Source organism: Mustela erminea, chromosome 20 (assembly GCF_009829155.1).
Source record: "Mustela erminea isolate mMusErm1 chromosome 20, mMusErm1.Pri, whole genome shotgun sequence".
Lineage (NCBI taxonomy): Eukaryota > Metazoa > Chordata > Mammalia > Carnivora > Mustelidae > Mustela > Mustela erminea.
This window is the reverse complement of record NC_045633.1, coordinates 39,156,417-39,174,852: the sequence shown is the minus strand read 5'-3', so window position 1 is coordinate 39,174,852 and position 18,436 is coordinate 39,156,417. Positions and strand designations below refer to the sequence as shown.

General features: G+C 42.2%; 1 protein-coding gene across 2 annotated transcripts in view; it reads left to right on the top strand.

Annotated features, from left to right (window-relative positions):
- LOC116581525 (S-adenosyl-L-methionine-dependent tRNA 4-demethylwyosine synthase TYW1-like) overlaps positions 1-18,436 on the top strand; it is a 203,813-nt gene that overhangs the window by 88,323 nt on the left and 97,054 nt on the right. For both annotated transcript variants that reach the window (XM_032328726.1, XM_032328727.1), the window contains exon 11: positions 10,390-10,499. In XM_032328726.1, the coding sequence (XP_032184617.1) occupies positions 10,390-10,499 (110 nt within the window). The remainder of the gene's footprint in view (positions 1-10,389; positions 10,500-18,436) is intronic.

Below are 18,436 nucleotides of genomic sequence, written 5' to 3'. Positions count from 1 at the left end.
GTTGTTTTCTTGTACTGTAAGGCTTTGGTGTAGTCAGCAGCAGGTTGTTTACTTATCTACTGAGATCTGTGTGGAGTTCCTTTTTTTAAAACTATGACTACAGAGTTTTTTTGAATATAGATGGATGAATAGTATAATGAACAAAAGCCTGTTGTGTTCCATTTGTCTACCCTGGTTCTATTTTGATGCAGATCCCAGCCATGATATTGTTCTGTCTGTGTTGATAGATAATATTTAAAAAAAAGACCTTTTAAGAAAGAATATAGCCATAATACCATCTTCTTATATTAAATTTTCATCTCCTATTAAAGGGAATACATGTATTTTCTTTTCTAGTTATCCAGGGCTATAGGAAAAAACAAACAAGCAGACCTGAAAAATATCTCTTTGGACATCCTGTTAAATCAGTGGTTTTCAACTGGAGCAAAATTGCTATTTTTCACTCTGTGGGGAAACCTTGGCCATTTGACAATGTTTGGAAGCATTTTTGATTGTTAAAGCTGAGGGCGGTATTTCTGGCATCAAGTAGGCAGAGGTCAGCAGTGCTCTTAAACATCTTAGAATGCACAAGAAAACCTCTACAACAAAGAATTATCCAGTCCAAAATGTCAGTTGTGCGGCCACTGAAAAGTCCTGTGTGCAGTGGGCCAGAGGGACTTTTGCAGTAAGAAGGACTGTGGCGCTGTGATGTCGTTAGTCATAGAGTCTGTGCTTATGAAACTTAAAATATTGTAGGATGAACATTTGCCAGACAAAAGCCGTGGGAGCATGCGGACTGACGTATCGGATCACGTAGCACTTAGCTCGAAGGAGAAGGAATCAGGGGCTTTGTGTCCCAGTTCTTGCTACATCACGTTTTACAGTCTATTCCAAACCCTCCCTGAGATTCTTGACATGAGTCGTTGTGTGTGTGTTTGCTTTTGTTTCTGTTTTTTTTTGAAGGCCAAGATTCAAAAGAATGGGATTTAGTGGGTAGTACCCCTTACTTGTGTTACCTGTTTACAGCCAGTAGCGCAGTCCTTCAGTTTCCGAGGCACTAAATTAACCCAGGTGTTAATTTTAATTTTAATTTTTTGAATATTTATTTATTTATTTGAGAGAGAGAGAGAGAGGGAGAGAGAGAGAGAGAGAATGAGCAGGAGGGGCAAAAGGGAGAGGGAGAGAAAACTCTCAAGCAGATTCTGTGTGACGCGAGCCAAAACCAAGACTCAGACATTTAACTGACTGACCACCCAGGTACCCCTACCCAGTTTTTAAAAAAGCAAATGATATACTTAATGAAGTCATTAATGAGATTTTAGAGAAAAGTAAGTGGAGAGATTTCACTAACCATAGCTTCTGACAAAGAAGTACTAATACACTAACTTTAAGATTAGAATTCACCATCTGTCTCAGTTACAAATAATTTAATACACATGTTAGAAAAGGCCCAGAGAAATAGACTTAGATGCTTATGTGAATGTTTTATTTATCTTTATTTCATTTTACAGGTTCTTAAAAATAGCCTCTGATCCTCAGTTTCCTAACTGTAAAATAAAACAATAACACCTTCCTTTCAAGGTTGCTCTGAGGCTTAATTGCTTGGGGGCGATGATGCATGTGAAAGCTCTTCAAACTGCCGTATGATGTGCAGATGTGAGTTTTCCCTAATGAATTTCTGTAGCTTTATTTGGATAATATGGGTAGCAGATGGTTATAGATAGATAAAATATTATTGCTCTATTAATTTTCAGGAGTTGTTGAGTGCTATGTGTATAGATAGCCCAGATTTACCAGTTTGTCTCCTGTTTTCTGTTCATGTAAGTGAAAATTTTGTACTTTGAAATTTCAAATTCAGAGTTTTATGTGTCTTGAACAAATATGTGTCTTGTCTGATTACAAAAATGGGCAAAGGATCTGAACAGAGTTTTCCAGAGAAGATATACAGATGTCCAATAAACACATGAGAAGGTAATAATAGCCCCAAGTTGGGAGGTGCCTGGGTAGCTCAGTGAGTTAAAGCCTCTGCTTCAGCTCAGGTCATGATCTCGGGGTCCTGGGATCAAGCCCTGCATCCGGCTCTCTGCTCAGCGGGGAGCCTGCTTCCCCTTACCCCTCTGCCTGACTCTGCCTACTTGTGATCTCTCTCTCTGTGTCAAATAAATAAATAAAATCTTTAAAAACAATAGTAGTCCCAAGTTGGAAATAAGTGAAGTACTCCTCAACTGATGAATGAATGAACAGAATATCCAGCCCGTGGAATACTATTTGGAAATACAAAGGAATGAAATTCCAATGCATAGTATGACATGATGAACCTTGAAAACGGGCTGCTAAGTCAAAGAAGCCCATCACAAAAACACATAAATAGTATGGTCGTATTTCTTTAAAATACCTAGGCTAGAGAAACCTGTAGAGACAGGAAGTAGGTCAGCGGTTGCTTGGGGCCCGGGTGGATGTGTGGATTGAAAAGTGACCGCTGAGAGGAGGGGACAAAAATACTCTAACATTGACTCGTAGTGATGGACGCACAGCTCTGTGGATATACGGAAAGCTACTGGATTGTACACCTTACATGAAATTTTATGGTATGTAAATTATATTTCAATAAGGCTGTTAAAAAAATTTTGCTTGAGTGGCTCAAGCTGGGTGGCTCACTTGGTTAAACATCTGCCTTCTGCTCGGTCATGATTCCAGGGTCCTGGGATGGAGTCCCGCATCGGGCTCCCTGCTCTGCGGGGAGCCTGCTCCTCCCTCTGCCTCAGCTGCTGCTGCCCCTGCTTGTGTTTTCTTGCTCTCTCACGCACTCGTGCGCTCTCTCTCTCTCGCTGACAAATTAACTAATTTAAAAAAAAAAAAAAGAAAGTGACATTTCCACTCATCATAGAAAGTTAAAAAAAAAACATTTTGCTTGAGTAGTAAACATAAGTTTTAAAAATATATTTTAAATGTAGTTTGAAAGGTCACCCTTGCATATAGTGAAAATGCGAAATGTTTAACACCGTGACAGTTGTCTTCTTTTCATTCTTGTCTTCTCCTCACTTAAGCGTTCGGAGATACGCCACACACCTGCGCGTGGGTTTGTGGGTGTGCGTGTCTTTGTTCACACGCACGCACAAGCAGCAGGATGCCGTACAGTATTCTGTGTCTTGCTCCTTCTGCTCCCACTTTGAAAGATCTGTTCATCTCAAAGTGCGTGTGGATTCAGAACCAGCTCTTAATCTGCCAAATTAAATCACTGTTTGGAAAGCAGGAAAGAAATATGTGTAAAGGGCCTTTGTCTTTAAAGTCATTACTAAGGTCTGTGTCTTCCACAAAAATTTCCTCCTTCTCTGTATGTAAGAGGATTGTCATAGAATTTTGCTCTGAAGTAGTATTTTATCACTATTATTGCTGTGGTAAGAACACCTAACATGAGATCGGCTCTCGTCACAGAATGTTACGTGTACAGTACGGTATGGTTCCTGTAATACGGTCCAGCAGCTCTCTAGAACCTGAATCCAACGTAACTGAAACTTTGTATTTGTTAAAAAGCAATTTCCCGTTTGCGCCTCCTCTAGCCCCTGGCAGCCACCCTCCTGCTGTCTGCCTCTGTGTGTTTGCCTCTTCTGTAGACTGCGTCTGGGTGCTGGGTGCTGTCATGCGGTGTCTGTCTTCCCGCGGCTCTTTCGTTTCAGCATGATGTCCCCAGGCTAATCCGTATGTCACATACGCACGGCAGGATCTCCTTCTTTTTTAAGGCGGATAGTATTCCACTGCATGTACCTACCGCATTCTCTTTATTCACACATCTCCTGCAGTGAACATGGGAGTGGACGTCTCTCTTTGGGAGTCTGGTTTTAAGTCTTTTGTAGAAGACACAAGTGGAATTGCTGTGTCATATGATTTTCTCTTTTTAATTATTTTTAGAAACTTCCAGACTGCTTTCCATAGTGGTAACACCATTTTTCATTTCTAATAATGCATGAGGATTCTAATGTCTCCATATGCTTGCCAGTGTGTATTATTTTGTTTTATTTTATTTTTATTATTTTTTCTGATAATGGCCATAGCAGTGGGTATGACATGATGTCTTACTGTGATTTTGCTTTGTTTTTCCTGGTGATTCATGATACTGAGCATCTTTTGATATACCTGTTGGTCATTTGTAGGTCTTCTTTGGACAAATGTCAAGTCCTTTGGCCATTTTAAAATTGAGTTATTATTAATATTATTTGCTGTTGAGTTAATGGGATCCTATGTATATTTTGGATATTAACCCCTTATCTAGTTTGTAAATATCTGCACCTTTCACAGGTTACCTTTTCACTCTGTTGTTTTTTTATTTTTTTGATCTGGATATGCTTTGTTGTTTGTTTTAAGGCAAATGAACTTAAACTCTTCCCCTTAATTTTTTGATGTCCTCTTTTTGCTCTGGTAGAAGATAAACAGCAAATAAATGGATCTGAAGAACAAAATCTTAAAGAACTGGTGATTAGGTGGTATTGTGTGTGGCAATATTATCAATCAGATATAATTGAAATTGGTAGAAGTTTTATCTGAAATTATTTGTATAAGATCAAAAAAGGAGAGAGAGAATAAATAATATTAACTAATGAAAGATGATATTTGTTATTATAGATGTCTCAAGGATTTAATCTTTTCATTAGTTAATATTCATCAATTTATTAGCTAATCAATATTTGAAAATTTGGAAAAATAAAATTCCTTGTAAATTTATTTATTTTAATACATCTGTGGAGTTTTTCAGATTTTACCAGTTTTAAATGCACTCATTTGTGTGATGGGTGTATGTGTGTAGTTCTGTACAATTGTATCATCTGTTTAGAATTGCGTATCTAAAACCACAATCAAAATACAGACCTTTTCCTTTTCCTTCCTCTTGAGGCTGCGCCTGCTCCTTGGTCCTCCCGGCTCCAAGTCCTGGAAATCACTAGCCTGCTCCCATTCTCTAAATTCCTTGTAAATTTAGATTTTCAAAAGTAATTCAAGAAGAATGTCATTCTGAGTACTTAGTAATCACTATAGTAATGGAATGAGTAGTTACAAACCATTATCAGAAAGAAACCAGACGTAGATGGTTTTACAAGTAAGTTCTAGCAAACATTCAAGGAAAAGGAGTTCTCCAGAAAGCAAAGGGAAAAGGAACACTTGTAAAATAATTTTAAGAAACTACTATAACCTTGATACCAGCCCAGAGAACAGCATGGAAAACAAAAATTGCAGTGCAGTTTCACTCATTTACTGGTGTAAAATCCTGAACAGTCCCAGGCACCAGAGTGCCGCAGTTGGTTAAGTGTGGGACTCCTGATTTCAGCTCAGATCATGATGTCAGGGTGGTGAGATCGAGCCCTGTGTGGGGCTCCGTGCTGAGGGGGAGCCTCCTTAAGATTCTGTCTCTCCCTCTGCCTGCACTACGTGGCCCCCACTCCAGGTACTTTCCCCCTCCCTCCTAAAACAAAACACCCAAACAAAGAAACAAACAAAAAACCCAGAGCCCAGCATCGAAGAACAATGAAACAATGATGCATCAAAAAACGACAAAAGAGGGACACCTGGGTGGCTCAGTTGGTTGAGCCGCTGCCTTCGGCTCAGGTCATGATCCCAGGGTCCTGGGATCGAGTCCCGCATCGGGCTCCTTGCTCAGTGGGGAGCCTGCTTCTCTCTCTGCCTGCTTGTATTCTCCCACTCTCTCTCTCTCTAACAAATAAATAAATAAAATCTTTAAAATAAAAAAAAAAAAACGACAAAAGACCATAGTCAAGTTGGGTTTAATTTTTTTAAATATAATTTTTTTCTTTTTAAAAATTGAAGTATAATGAACGTATAGTATTGTATGACTTTCATGTGTACAGTATAATGATTCAACAACTTTTTTTTTAGAGTGTGATCATGGGGGCGGGGGCAGAGGGAGAAGGAGAAAGAGAATTTAAGCAGGTCACTATACCCAGCATGGAGCCTGTAGTGGGACTTGATCTCACAACCCTGAGATCATGACCTGAGCCGAAATCAAGAGTCACAGGCTTATCCGGCAGTCACCAGATGCCCCAAGTGATTCAGCAATTTCATACATTACTCAGTGCTTGTCAAGAGAGGTGTCTTTTTTTGTTATTGTAGCTGGCTGTGTAATTAGTACTCCACTGTACAAATGTTTTGCATTTTTATTACCTATTTTGGACACAAATTATATCAAGTTGTGAATCAGTATTAAGTATGAGTCCTTCTTTCCTGTGTTTTCAACGAGGGTTAGTGTTGCAAGGGAAGAAAACCTTTCCTTACGCGGCAGGTTGTGTGGCGACTTCTGGTATACCCTTCATTCGCCTTCCTGTAGTGCTGATACCTTCCCCGATGATGGGACCGTTGTGACGTCCAAGAAATTAACATTCTTATCAATTGCAACAGATAAAATACTATTAATGAAACTGGAGGTGTTGAGATTTTGCCAGATTTGCCATTACTGTTCTTTCTAAACGGTTCGAGGATCCACTCTAGTATCCTACGTTGCCTCTAGTTGCTGTGTCTGTCTTCTCCAGCCTGTGGCAGTCCCTTAATTCTCCTTGTTTTCATGGTTTTGGCACTTTTGAAAAATACTGGTCAGGTATTTTGGAAAAGGTTCCTCAATTTATACTTGATATATTTTCGTTATATATTTGATATACTTTTGATATATCATTTCATTATCTATTTGATATCTTTTCATAATTAGAATGAGATTATGGGTATTTTGTGTGACGCAGTAGTGTTCTCAGTACATCAGACCTACCGGGGCGTGCACACTGTCAGTTTGTCTTATTCCTGAGGACGTTCAACGTAGGGACAGAAGTTATTTGTTTTTGTTTTCGTTCTAGCTTTTGGATATCGGTTGTTCTAGCACCATTTATCGAACGGATTATTCTTTCTCCATTGAATTCTTTGCGCCTTTGTCAGAACTCAGTTGGTAACACATGTTGGGTGCGTTTCTGGTTTCATTTGTCTTGTTGATCTGTGAGTCTCTTTTTGGCCAATACCACACATTCTTACGTGTAATAAAGACAGTAGATTTTTGTGTGTTGATCACGTATCTTAGGCATTTGGTAGGCTCCCTTACTAGTTCTCATGAGTTCCAGTCTGTTTTTTGTAGATTCTTTTGAATTTTTATGTAGATAAACATGTCATTTGTGAAAAGAAAGTTTTATTCCCTTTTCTGGCTTCATTTAACTGACTAGGATTTACATGTTATCCAGGAGTAGTAGAAAGGACTTTCTTGCGATGTTTCAGATATTTAAAGGAAGACATCCCTTCTTTCACCATTAAGTCTGACATTAGCTATGAGGGTGTTTTGTTTTTTAATCCCCTTCATAAAATTAAAGAAATTCCCTTTTATTTTTAATTTGCTGCAAGTTTTTGTCACGAGTGGATGTTGAATTTTATTAGATGCTTCTGTGGAGTGACTGATTGTTGCCTGCTGAACCAGCCTTGCTGTTGCCGGGATAAATTACCTGGTTGCGCCACATTTTCCTTTTCACGTGTTCCTGCATCCAGTTTGCCTAGGGTCTTTATTTGTTGTACTTCTTTAGGTTTCTGTCTCTGCTCATGGAAGATGTAGGTCTGTACTTTTCTTTATAGCATCTTAATGTGGTTTTTGTATTTCAGTGATGCTGGTCCCATATAGTCAGGTCTAAGGGTGTGTGTGTGTGTGTGTGTGTGTGTGTGTGTGTGTGTGTTTTCAGATTTATTTATTTATTAGAGAGAAAGAGAAAGGGAGTGGGGAAAGGAGCAAGAGAGAGAATCCCCAAGCCAACTCCAGGCTGAGCATGGAGCCTGACGTGAGGCTTGGTCTCACAACGCTGAGCATGACCTGAGCCAAAACCAAGAGTCAGACGCTTTATTGACTGAGCACCCAGGCACCCCCATTTTTTTTTTTTCAGGTCTTACGTTTTAATCTGATAATATCCTTTAACTGGTGTTGAAAGTGATTGTCAGTATGGTTTGATGAAATTTTACATTTGTTGTTTTCTGGTCTCTGTGTTGTTTTTTCATTGTCCTGCCTGCTCTCTTGTTAATTGAGTATTTTAAATGGTTTTATTTTATGCCCAGTCTTGACTTATTCTTTATAAACCTTTAAAGTATTTTAGAGATTCTCCTGGGGTTTAGAGTGCACATCCTCAGTCAACCAGAGTCTTCAGATGACACACCACGGCGTGTGTAGTGTCAGGATTTTACAGCAGCGTTTCTTATTCCCCTCGACCATCTTGGGCTTTTGTTGGTACAACTTTTACGTAAGTTATAAACACACAGTACATCATTATTCTTTTTTACTTACACTGTCAGTTATTTTTAGGGCAATTAAAGGTAAAAAAGGTAAATATCTTTTCCTTTTCCTCCCCCTTTCCCAGTGCTCATTATTTCTTTGTACAGATTCAGGTTTCTTTTTTTTTAGTTTTATTTATTTATTTGTTTATTTGACACAGAGAGAAGACTGCAAGTAGGCAGAGAGGCAGGCAGAGAGAAAAGGAGAAGCAGGCTCCCTGCTAAGCAGAGAGCCCGATGCAGGGCTCGATCCCAGGACCCTGAGATCATGACCTGAGCCGAAGGCAAAGGCTTAACCCACTGAGCCACCCAGGCGCCCCCAGATTCAGGTTTCTATCTACTGTATGTTTCTTTAGTTTGAGAAGTTCTCTTTAACATCTCTTGTAATGTACGTTGTTGAGAAGGAAGTCTCTTGGATTTTGGGTGCAAAATTTTCCGTTTCTGAAAGATACTCTCACTGGGTGTAGAATTCTGGTTGATGAGTTTTGTTTCTGTTAGGCACGCTTCTTGGATGTGTCGTTGCAGTTTCAGCTGTTTTCTGATGAGTTGTCACATGTAATTTTTAATCTCTGTTCTCATGTAATGTGTCTTTTTTCCCCTCTAACTTAAAGATTTTCTCAATATCTTTTGTTTTCATCATTTGCATATGGCATTTTTAGGTTGTTTTTTATTTTTAAAATGTCCTGGTGGTTCTGTGAGCTTCTTGGATCTGTGGTGGTTTTTCATTATCTGTGAAAAACTGTTAGCGATTGTTTTTCGACTATTTCTTCTGCTTCTTTATCTCTGCTTTCCTTCTGGGATTCCAGGTATGTGTATCTTGGGCCTATTGTTGTTGCCCCCCAGCTCTTGGACACTGTGTCACTTTTTTCCCTTAAGGGAAAGAAAGAAAGAAAACTTTGTTAAGAAAGAAAACTTTGGGGATGCCTGGGTGGCTCAGTTGGTTAAGCAGCTGCCTTCGGCTCAGATCATGATCCCAGCGTCCTGGGATCGAGTCCTACGTCGGGCTCCTTGCTTGGCAGGGAGCCTGCTTCTCCCTCTGCCTCTGCCTGCCATTCTGTCTGCCTGTGCTTGCTCTCTCTCCCTCTCTCTCTCTGATAAATAAATAAAATCTTTAAAGAAAAGAAAGAAAACTTCGTTTTTTTGTTGGCTTATTTGCACCAGTCTCCAAGTTTTTTGTTTGTTTGTTTGTTTGTTTTTTTACTCTTTGTCCTCAGCTGTTACTAGTCACTGCTGAACCTGTCAGAAGCCCGTTTTTTCATATTTAAAATTTTCTTTGTTACAATTTCCGTCTCTGCTGAATTTACGCACCTGATCTTCCATGTTACCCACCTTTTCTGTTAGGGCTTTTAACATAGTTAACGATTGTTGTAAAAATTCCCCATCACATACTTCAAGCACTTGTGTCAGGAGTTTGTTTCTGCCGACTGCTTTGTTGGAAATGTGTTGTTTTTCTATGCCTCCTATTTTTTGTTGTTTAAAGTCAGACTTCTTATCTATTACGTTACAGACTGAGGTGCGCCGCGTTTCTGTGTTTGGAAATCAGTTCACCTTTCCCTTCTGCATGGCCTTTCTCTTCGGAGTTGAGGTTCACGAGTCTGGAGCTGGGCTCGAGTTAAGACTTGCTGTTTCTGTGCGAACCTCGTTCTACCACTGGCTTTAACATCCCATTAGGCGATGCCGAACGTGTGGCCTGGGGGCTTCTGTGACAGTTTTCTCCTCACGCCTCATCCATCCTAAGCTTTAGATGTTCAGCTGGGCTGCCTCTCAGAGGGTCAATTACTGTGGTTTTGGACCTCTTCCAGGAATATTCTGTTAGCATTTAGTGGATGCTTGTTAGCCTGGTGGCGGGGGACTGAAAGGAAAGGTCGCGCATTTCTGTCTGTCCTATTAAACCTCAATCTCAGCCAGGCACTTCTCCAACTAACCTTCTCTGCTAGATCTCATGAGCTAAGCCAGAAAACACTGCTATAAACAGCTAAGCTCTTAGGGGGAAACCAACCCTGATGTTACGACTTTATGGTTTCACTGCAGTGACTTTATGGTCTTACTGCTACCGCGTAGTAGATGACGCGCTGAGATGTCACTCCAGAGTCCTTTAGAACTCTTGCCTCTTCTTCTCAGGCACCACACCAACCCAGTGGGCACCGAGTGGCGGTGGAAGATGGACCAGCCTGAAGTGATCCTAAAGGAAGCCATTGAAAACCATCAGAGCATGATTAAGCAGTTTAAAGGTATTTATCTGCCCTCTACAAAGGAATGCTAATTAATGTGAATTAAATTGGCTAAGGAGTTGCCTCTTTGACAGGATTTTGTTCCCACTGGCAAATTTTCATATAGGGAAGTGAAAACTTTGTAGAAATATTACATGCATTTTGGCTTTTTTGGTTTTTACTGACAACTTTTATGTCCCCTATGATGGAAAAACTAAAAAAATTTCATTCAGAGCTTAACAATTTAGAATATTGCACACTTAGCCTGTAAGTTTTGCCTGGGAGCGTATCATCATCCTTCCTAAAAATTCTTGATATTGTTCTATCTTGGTAAGCACAAAGCAGCTTAATGAATGGACAGGAAAGTTTGGATCATTGGAAAAATCTTAAATATTATCAGTAATGTAGTATTGGGAAAGCATTTTTTATTAAATGACTTATAAAAAGGAAGGATTCTATTAATATCATGTGATCCATAGTATTGTGAAAATTCTGCCACTCAATTTCTAGAATTTCCTGATTCAGTTCTGTTTTATATTAAAAGGTATATACTTTACTGGAGGTTACCGGTTCTCCGGCTGTAGTGAGCATCAGAATTATCTGGAAAGCTTGTTAAAACAGATTCCTGGCTTCCTTTTCCAGAGATCGGTCCAGTAGGTCTGGAGGTGGGGCCCAAGTGTGTGCATTTCTGAGCCTTTGCAGGTGGTGTTGGTGTTGTGGAACTGGAGACCCCGCTTTGAGGCCCTCTGCTGCAGATAGATATGGTGGACTTAGAAAGCGTTGGCTTTCTAGAGTGGTAGCTGCCTATGCTGAACTGAAATTTGTTAGGTTCCCTGAGAAATCTGTGAGTCTGTCTCCACCTACCACTTGGAAGCCCTTCTCTGCTCTATGTTCTTGTCCTTCGCTACGCAACAATAAAACGCGAATCTCAACCAAGGTTGTGTTGATATAGACACTTTTGTGGTGCTAACTTCATATGTGGGAGTCCTTATAAACCCCAGTAATTATCATTTTGAAGATCAAATGATTCTTTTATGTGAAAAAATTTGTCAGGCCACTCCTTCTTGAGATTAAAGTACTTCTGATAAGTTGTGTGTGTGTGCGTGTGTGTTTAAATTTATAGGCCACTCAGCCAGTGTCTTCAGTTCTCAGTAGACACTGGCTGGGTGGCCTATAAATTTAATTCAGTCGTAACACTCTGGAGGTAGCACCAGATCGCACAGGGTGAGGGTTCAGGCCTGTAAGTCTGCCCCACGTCAGACCCCGATCTCCAGTCCGGGTTGTTCCCTGCACTTCTGAGTGACTGGCTGTAAACGACCGGTTCCTGCTACCTCCTGTTCAGATATGATTAATTTACTGGAGCGGCTCATGAAATGCAGAGAAACACTTACTTACACTTACTGGACTCACCAGTTTCTTATAGAGGGTTTTACGGAGGATTCAGAGGGACGGCCAGAGGAAGAGGTAACGTAGGGGAAAGTCTGCAAGTGCAGGAGCTTCTGTCCCAGTGGACCTGGAGTGGGTCACCCTCCTGGCACATGGAGGCACTCACCAGCCTGGCAGCTCAACTCTCACTGCTCACGAGTTTTTAATGGAGCCCAGTATGGAGCCCTTCTCCCCTCCCAGGAGCTCGGTGTCTGTGATGGAAGATTCCAGGCCTCTAATCACTTGTCTCTCTGGGGACCAGCCCCATCCTGAGGCCATTTAGGGGCCCTGAGTCACCTCATTAGCTCTGGTGTGCTCCACAGGGGCTCCTTCTGAACGACTAAAGACACCGCTTTCACTCAGGAGATCCCAAGGGCTTTAGGAGCATTGTGCCATGAACCAGAAGACCAAATATATAGCTTATTAGAGCTCCGTTATTTCTTATGAAAAATTGAGAAAGGTAATGCAAATGCAGATTAATCAGTAATGATTTATTAAGGATAATCAGTCAATAGTTACACCTTTATTTTATTCTTCATGAGTTTTCTAAGGAATGTGGACCTGTGCATATTATTCAACGTTCACTGATTTAAATGTTAATCATCCAAAAGACACCTTCTCAGAAATATCCAGAATATTGGACCGAATATCTGGGCATTGTGGTTCAGCCAAATTGACACATAAAATTAGTTATCACAGATCTTAATATCAGAACCAGGCAAATGCCAGTAATTTATCTTCATATTCTAGTTAGTTTGTGTTGTTTTAGTGCTTAAGGAGCCCATTGTACCGTTTAGTGATGGGACGAGATGTCTGAGAATGCGTGATTCGCTGGCAGCTGGCGATCTCCCTGTGTGATTTGTGTCCCAGGCAGTTTGTGTGGGGACGATGCAGCCTGAGGAGGAGGCGTTCACTCTTGCATTCGGAGATGTCCTTGGGGCAGGATGACAAGTTTTGTTTTGGTAGTTATTTTTCTGACAGGAGCACTTTTGCAAATTCACTTTAAATGGAAATCAGTGATGAATAGATCATAGGGCTGACTTTACTCGTGTTAGTAGCACGTGTCAGGTGAGCTCAGGGGCCTTGTTCTTTGTTGTCGCCTCGCCTGTTTGAGGGGCTTGTCCTGGGCAGAAGGCGTATCTGATTGGCAACCTCGTACTTACTTTAGTCTGAAGGCATCTCACACGGTTTGTCGTTAGGTTCCCATGTGATAAGAAACAGAAGAGCTTTAAAAAATATATGTTGTCGGGGCGCCTGGGTGGCTCGGTGGGTTAAGCCACTGCCTTCGGCTCAGGTCATGATCCCAGAGTCCTGGGATCGAGCCCCGCATCGGGCTCTCTGCTCAGCAGGGAGCCTGCTTCCTCCTCTCTCTCTGCCTGACTCTCTGCCTACTTGTGATCTCTCTCTCTGTCTAATAAATAAATAAAATCTTTAAAAAATATATATATATGTTGTCTTATGGGGGAAGATAGATAAAGGATTGGAGAGAGAGAATAGAGCCTGTCTGTGGACAAGTGGATCCTGAATTGGGGTTAAAATGCCTAAGGGGAGGGAACACCCCCCCCCCAATTCAACAATGACTGTCGACTTCATTCTTTTTTTTTTTTTTTTTAAAGATTTTATTTATTTGACAGGCAGAGATCACAAGTAGGCAGAGAGGCAGGCAGAGAGAGAGGAGGAAGCAGGCTCCTTGCTGAGCAGGGAGTCCGATGCGGGGCTCGATCCCAGGACCCTGGGATCATGACCTGAGCCGAAGGCTTTAACCCACTGAGCCACCAAGGCGCCCCTGTCAACTTCATTCTTAAAAAACCTTTTCTAGAGTTTACTTTGCCCTAGTAATTTCCCCAAAGGATTCTTTTTTCACGTCTTAATTACTTGACATAATGTTACCATGTCAGCACAACAACTATTCATTTAATCAACAATAAATTTTCCACAGGGGTTTTCAAGTTGGAACTGGTTGACCTTTGTACACCGACACTCATCCAAGTGCCAGAGCAGTTCTTCTTTACAGTAGTAGGCGTTGTAGAAAATGGGTTTCTGTTGGAAGGTGTGCTGCCTGTAGGCACGTGGGCATAAAGGAGCTCTCATTCATTGTAGTTTATGTTTTCACGAAGGGTGAGAGCTCTCTTGGTCTTCAGAGTTTGGATCGTGGTAACTCTTTGTTAATGCTTTTTAAAATTTCATTCTAAGCTTAAACAAAACATTACTTTTTTGAAAATCTGTCTTATTGCTGTAATAATTATAGTAAACCTGGGTGTGATAGTATAGTATTAAAAGACAAAAAACTCTAATTATTAAAGGATGAAATACATAATTTGTAAAAATTCAGAGCTCTTTTACAAAACTGGTGGTAGTCCGCAGTCCTCAACAAGCATGCAAATTGTTTTCTTTTAAAAAATACCGCAGTGGGGGTGCCTGGGTGGCTCAGTGGGTTAAAGCCTCTGCCTTTGGCTCAGGTCATGATCCCAGGGTCCTAGGGTTAAGCCCCACATCAGGCTCTCAGCTCGGCAGGGAGCCTGCTTCCTCCTCTCTCTCTCTCTGCCTGCCTCTCTGCCTACCTGTGATCTGTCAAACAAAACAAAACAAAACAAAAAAAACAAAAAACAACAACAACAACAAACCACAGTGGGCAAAATTATGAAATTTTAGTATTTCAGAATATTGGTTGTTTTCTCTCTTTTTGGCAGAATCTAAACCATTCAGATGCATGGTTGTTTATTTTATGGTAGTCATCAGGCAATGAGATTTTGTAACTTCGCTCAGTCTTTATCAATGGTTCTAGTCTAAAGTTTTCTCTTTTTTTATGAACCTGAATGCCTCCTGCATTAAGTGAAATCTCTGGGTTCTGTCTTTTATTCATCCTAGGGGATAGGGTATAAGTAAAACAGGTCCCGTCCTTTCTGAATGGTGAGCCCCTGAACTCCTCAGCAGAGATGGGTTTGCAGACGCGGCTTAACTCGGGATACAGTTCCCCACCGAGGCCCTGCGGGAAAGTTCCCTTCTCCCACACCACATTAGTTTCCCCGTTAGAGCGCCGGTGCTCTTACCTTGTGCCCTCTGGTGGCTTGAGAAAAGCAAAACAAAATGAGGAATGCAGTATTACTGGTTTCCTTGGTTAGAATTTGGGTTGTACTTTGCTATAGGAGAAAAAAATTCAGTTTGCCTAATTACCACTGAAATAGATTCCTTAGTACTGTAGCTTAGGGTTATTGCTGATGAATTTGGTGTTGGGATTTGAATGGTAACTCAATCTCCATTTTAATGGTATTTTATCTGTGGGAGTACAGATTTTAGGGTTAAACAGAAATGTTCTAGGAACATTATAGGCAGTTTTCAGAGAATCAGAGCCAGTTATTTCCTTCTTAGTTGGTTATATTCTGGATATCCTATGTTCATCGTCTCTTTAGAGGCTCAGCATTAACTTACTCGTAATTCCCCTCGTTCTGGCTTGGAATCCTTTGGTTTTCAGTGTGCTTTTCTACCTTCTTTCTCCGCGGGTCTGGTTCGGTCGTTTCAGGGTTTTATTTTTGTGGAGGGGAGACTTGGCCGTGGGTGTTGCTGCCTTTTCCCTCTGAGTTTCAAGCTTTAGCCAAGGGGCCAGCCTTGAACAGATTTTGAAGATATTCTGATTTTTTTTTTTAAATGTTTCCCTTTTGTGCTTGTTCTCAATTCTGAGGGCAATTATTGTCTCTTCAGTTATTTAATTGAATCATTAAAATAGCTTTCTCTCATGACCTTTATTAGCTTTCCCTTCAGACACACGCAGAATTAACTTTATGTTGATTACAAGTGGGTCCGAGTTTCAGTGCCCTCCGCATCTGTTCGGAGCGCTGCCCGTCCCCGCACACGCTCCCACGGCAGGAGAAGGCGCTCCGGAGTGGGCTGGAGGTTTCCCGCAGGCGGTTCCCACCGTCCTTGTCAGGCCCGCAGCGCTGAAGGTGCAGACATGTTTTCTTCTCTGTAGTTGCACTTAGACGTGAAGTGATGCAGAGTAGAGGAATCAGGGTCTCCGGCAGACGGTTCTCACACGGGGTCTGCTGAGTGCGCGTCCAGAAGAGACATGGGGCTGGCGAGGAAGAGAGCGCCGCCCGCTCGTTGTTCCTGGAGGTGATTGATGAGAGCCTCGCGGTGGAAGTGACTCTGTCAAAGACCAAGTGGCGTTTACCCGGGAGGGTTCTAGGAAGATCTTTGGCCTGGGACTGAATTGTTTATGCAAAGAAAGAGAATATTTTATGTCTAATTGCCCCACACTTTAGAATTAGGCCCGAATACCCTTTGCTGAGCAATATATTGTGTTAATTTTGTGTTACTTGGTTTTATTGCTGTGACAGAAGGAGGACACTTCTGGCATCTCGAGTGTCTGCTTTGGCACCTTCGAGGGAGATAAAGTAGGCTTCCTAGTTAATACGACGACCGTAGTGTTGTCCAGGACCAGGAAGCTGTTCAGGATAAGGGAAATGTCAGAAACTTGCTTAAGGAAAAAAAAAATCAGAATCCGAAAGCAGAGTTTAGTTGTGAAGAAAGGCTTAGGGAAATGTGAGAATGGAGAAAGAGAGAGACAGTATGTGGGAGAGACAGACGGACTCTCCCCATGTGAAAAATAGTTCTTAGCTTCGTTACTGAAATGAAGTGTTTGCTGGTCCGGGGTCTCTCTTCCTGCCCCGGGGCTTTTTTCTACTAGAAATTTAGAGGATGTCTTGTTTTCTGACCTACTTCCTTGAGGACCGTGAAGGAAGCAGGTGACTGAGTCCCCGAGGGCCTCGTTTTGGGGAAGGTGGCTGTACTAGCCTCTGGCAGTGACCATGAGGGGAAGCGTGCTGCTGGGAAGGGGAGACCCACGGGTCTGCATATTCTTCTCAACACTTTACTTTTTGAGAAAATTAAGATAATTTTTAAATCCCAGAATCATTACTCTTTTAGGAGATTTACTTAGGGGACTTTTTTTTGTCTTGGTTTTTGTTTTTGTCGATGTCTAAATGGGCAGGTTGATTTTTTCGTTCAGGCTCTCAGAGACAGGGACAGCTGATCCTTTGCTTTTACACTTTCCTCCTTCCCCAGCTGCTCCTGGCCGTGTCCTCCGATGACCCCTCTTCCTGTCCCTAGACCCCCGCGTCTTCTAGCTCCCAGTCCTCTTCTCTGTCTGCGCTCACTGCCCCAGCTCGGACCCGGAAGAGAAGTCCCATCTGTTCGCCAGAATGCTTCCTTCCATCCAGCGCATCCAGACTGCAGGCTTGAACGCGGGACGCTCCTTCACACACAGAGAACAGACACATCGACTTCACCCTTCTGCAGTTGAACAGAGGTGGTTCCTGACTTGTGAAACCCGTTACCCTTGGAGACTTTGTCTCCGGTGGTGGCAGCTCCGTTGCTCTGGCCCAGAGCTTGTGGAAATCATTAATGACCTTCTCTCATATCCTTCCTCCAGTCCGTTAGAAAGTCCTACTGACTAGAGCCCATGGGTCGATCTCTTCCTGCGGCCTCGGCCGTCACCATTGCGGTGGAAGCCGCCATCATTTCTTGCTGAGGTTACGCAATAGCCTTTTCCCAGAGGAGCCTCTTTGCCCCTTTGTCCTCAGCTTCGCGGCCAATCCGATCCACACACGTGGGAGGAAATTTAGGTCATGGCACCTTGCTCCAAACCCTGCAGTGCTCCCTGTGTTTCTCAGGTTGCTTGGAGCAGCCTGCTCCCACCGCAGGGCCTTTGCTCTGCCAGCCACTGCCGACAGTGCTCTGTCCTTCCTCACTCTCTGGGCCTGAGCCTCATCTCTTCAGGTCAGATCTCAGCTTCCCGGGGAGCTTCTCCAGACTGCCCTGTCTTCAAGGCAGCTGCCTCCACTATGGGTCCTTGGCCTTCTGCACCCTGCTGCACCTCTCCTGTTCCACACGCGTCCCTCTTTCTAACATGCTGAAGATGAGCGTATCCTGGATGGTAGCCAGGAGCCACATATGGCCCTCTGCGTTTTAATTAATGAGAATTAAATAACATAAAAAATCTGGTTCATCATCAGTCACACTGACCACATTTTAAGCGCTCAAGAGTCACCTGAGGGGGCTCCTGGGAGGCTCAGTGGGTTAAGCCTCTGCCTTTGGCTCGGGTCGTGGTCTCAGGGTCCTGGGATCGAGCCCCACATCGGGCTCTCTGCTCAGCGGGGAGCCTGCTTCCTCCTCTCTCTCTCTGCCTACTTGTGATCTCTGTCAAATAAATAAATAAAATCTTAAAAAAAATAAAAGAGGCACGTGTGGCTGGCGGCTGCTATGTTAGATTGTACAGAGAACATTTACAGCATCTCAGAACATATTCCTGGACTACAGTGGTGTAGAATTCACAGATTTATTATGTTTGGTGTTTACTTTCTCTCATAAGAATATAAAATTCATAAAGGCAGAGGTTTTTTCTCTAAATAGAGAAATTACTTATAAAATTACTGACTGTAGAAAAGTTACCTAGAACACTAGTTGACCCATAGTAGTGATCGATAAGTGTCTGTTGAGTTGAGTGGCATTACCGTTTTATTTGAAATACAGGATTG